Raw genomic sequence first — 2,808 nt, 5'->3', positions numbered from 1 at the left:
CTGCATCTGTTCTTCCGTTGGATTTGCTGAAGGTTGTTTTTTCTTTCGCCCAGTGCGGATATGACAATTTCACCTTTCTTTCTTCTTGTTTTTCTTCTTAAAATAAAATCTTCTCTTGACAATAAATGAAAAAGTATTCTTCAATGAACTGAAAACTATACCAATATAAATTGCTTTTCTGAGATTGAAACTTTTGGCTGAATTTATTAGATCTGAACTTCTAAAACTCTCTAAGATTCCCAAGAAATTCACCAACAAGGTATATCATTCCGAGCTGTTTTCTAGCGCCAAAATGTAGTTGTGAGAAATCTCACAACCACATCCTTAGTAAAAAATATAAAACAATCTAAGTAATCTCCATGAGAATCATAAGAACATTCATTAAGATCTTCAAATTAGATACAAAGTAATAAGGAAACCCTAACTTGTTCTCCAAATAATCTTTCTCTCTCCTAAATATCTTGTCTAAACTCTCAAAAAGATCTCTCTCAATACAAGGTCGCTTGGCTCCTTATATAGGAGTTTGCATAGTGGAGGACAACTAATAAAACCCCTTATTTCGGATCTGACGTGCGTCAATGTCGTGTGGACTTTATCATTAACGCACGACTTCTTTACTATCGCACGGCTCTTTACATTTTATTCGTGATTAAGCTGACGTCATTTGATATGTCATTCTGGATAAGCTTTACGCGGTTGTCTTCGCTCTATCTTCATGATCATTATTTCGCATGCTTACTTGGTGTGCCGTATTTTGTATCCACAAATTCACTGGATATTAATTTCCATCTGAACCAGGTATAGTAAGTTGATCGCATTGACTAATCCAAACAAACCAAAAAATGACTTGTTTGCCGTCTTTTTACTAATTACCAGTCAGATCGATATAGATGGATCTAACTAGAGATGGCAGCCAGCTCGTCCGTTGCTCTCATCTTGCTGCTACAATCCGAGGTCGAGCCCAGACCTCAATTCTTGGTCGACCTTATCGATAACCTCCAAGAGAAGATACAATAGTTATATATAATCAGTAGAACTAGAAATGAAATAATGTAATTGTCACCATCGCCCATAATATAGCCGTATTTGGTAATTTAGAGTTTGGACTGCACGCCGTGAATTCAGGGATTTTTAACTTTTGCTAGATTCATGGATTCAGGAATTAAGTTGGTTAACTAATTAATTAAGTCGGTGATTAAGTCTATATATATATAAGAACCTCCGAGCTAATTAATTAATTGTGATTGTGATAATAAGATACAGACTAAGCCAGAGCGAGAAAGCTTTTCTTGTTCTTGGAAAGAAAGATCGTAGTGATCAGGCAACAGAGAGATCGCAGACAAAGTCATGGAAGATTCAAGGATGCAGTTACCAGGCTTCGTTTTTTCCCCATCAAACGAAGACATATTTAAATGTTATTTGAAACCATTGATCGAAGATCAGAAGGATGATTATTTGAATCCTATTTACAAGACTGAGGAGCTCTACGGAGAAAACGTCAACATTGAACTCACTTTCGAAAGAGCCTTACAAAATTATAGGCAATACGTGAATGCTGAAAAGATTTTTGATGATTCTTTATGGTTCTTTACGAAGTTGAAGCGACACGGTACTTCTAATCGATTTGATAGAAAGGCTGGTGTCGGAACTTGGACAGCAACTGATCAAGGTAAGAATTAAGCTTTCATGCATGATTTCTTGTAAAGTATTAAGTTTCTTTTTCTTTCTTGCCTTCATGCATGATTTTTCTTGTTTAAGTAGAAGTTTCTCTTTTCTTTCTTGGTTTCAAGCAGTTTAAACCCTAGTTATATCGCAGATTCTAATACTGTTTTGTTTACGTGTTACAGCTAAAACTAAATACGAAGACAAAAAAGAATCGTTGAAAGGAAAATTCAGGACCTTCGCTTTCACCGTTCCTGATAATGATGGATTACAAGGCACTAAAGCTCCTACAAGAAAAAGAATTTCAGCGTCAGCAAGTAAGGATTTGAATAACAACGCCAACTGGATCATGCATGAGTATTCATTAGAAAAAGATGAAAAACTGTATTCAGATTATGTGATTGTTAAGATCAGAAGAAAAAGAAACACATCATCTTGTTCTCAAGAGGTCCAGAATGAAGCCGCAGTAGAAGTTGAAGATGTCCGTGCAACCAAAACACCTCATATCGCCAATCAGTATCAGTTAACGTCGTCAGATGGCCAACATGAGATAGCAGCACCACCAACTCAAGATGACCAACAAGGAGAATACAACAGAGATTTAGATATTGACTCATGGAAGAACTAGAAGAAAGTGATGACAACCTCGGACAAGCAGTCTTGGATATATTGCCCCACGAGCTCATGGAAGAACCAGAAGAAAGGATTGACGAACCGGTGGCAACTCATGATGTCACATCTATTGAAGGAGATAACGCTGCTGCTGCTCAATATCACTATCAAAGTACTAATAACATACTAATGACAAATTTAGAGGTTGAAGCTGAGCAGCCACAAGAAGATATTTTCGATGAAGAACGACTTTCCGCGGATTTAGATTATATTTTTTCTTGTGGCGAGTACTGGATGTAGTACTGGTTGAATTGCATGCAACAGAACCACGTACATGATGCATAATTCCTCTGGATACGTAGGCAGCCACGGTTCAGCATTTGCTTTTTTATTCTTTTTTTTTTGCTTGACTGCCGTTCAGCATCAATATAAATTAAAAAACAAATTTCCCTTTATTCTATCGTTATTTTTCAATCAGCCGACCTACTAATTTCTGCATACAAAGACCTCTAATGGTAGTGAAAGTGATTACAT

At 36.6% G+C, this 2,808-nt stretch overlaps 1 protein-coding gene across 1 annotated transcript; it reads left to right on the top strand.

The window, feature by feature from the left end:
• Nucleotides 1-1,347: 1,347 nt before the first annotated feature.
• LOC113315929 (NAC domain-containing protein 13-like) lies at nt 1,348-2,290 on the top strand. The gene is made up of 2 exons (XM_026564173.1): nt 1,348-1,669; nt 1,848-2,290. The coding sequence occupies exons 1-2, from the start codon at nt 1,348-1,350 to the stop codon at nt 2,288-2,290; spliced, it is 765 nt and encodes a 254-aa protein (XP_026419958.1).
• Nucleotides 2,291-2,808: the final 518 nt, after the last annotated feature.

This window comes from Papaver somniferum, chromosome 10, assembly GCF_003573695.1.
Source record: "Papaver somniferum cultivar HN1 chromosome 10, ASM357369v1, whole genome shotgun sequence".
NCBI classification, from domain to species: domain Eukaryota; kingdom Viridiplantae; phylum Streptophyta; class Magnoliopsida; order Ranunculales; family Papaveraceae; genus Papaver; species Papaver somniferum.
Note: the sequence above shows the minus strand (reverse complement) of the source record. Positions and strands in the feature narration are given on the sequence as shown.

Excerpts from the sequence above, each read along its gene's own strand:
- LOC113315929 (XM_026564173.1), top strand. The coding sequence starts at position 1,348 with ATGGAAGATTCAAGGATGCAGTTACCAGGCTTCGTTTTTTCCCCATCA. Across the intron at positions 1,670-1,847 it reads TTGGACAGCAACTGATCAAG|CTAAAACTAAATACGAAGAC; the intron begins GTAAGAATTAAG and ends TACGTGTTACAG.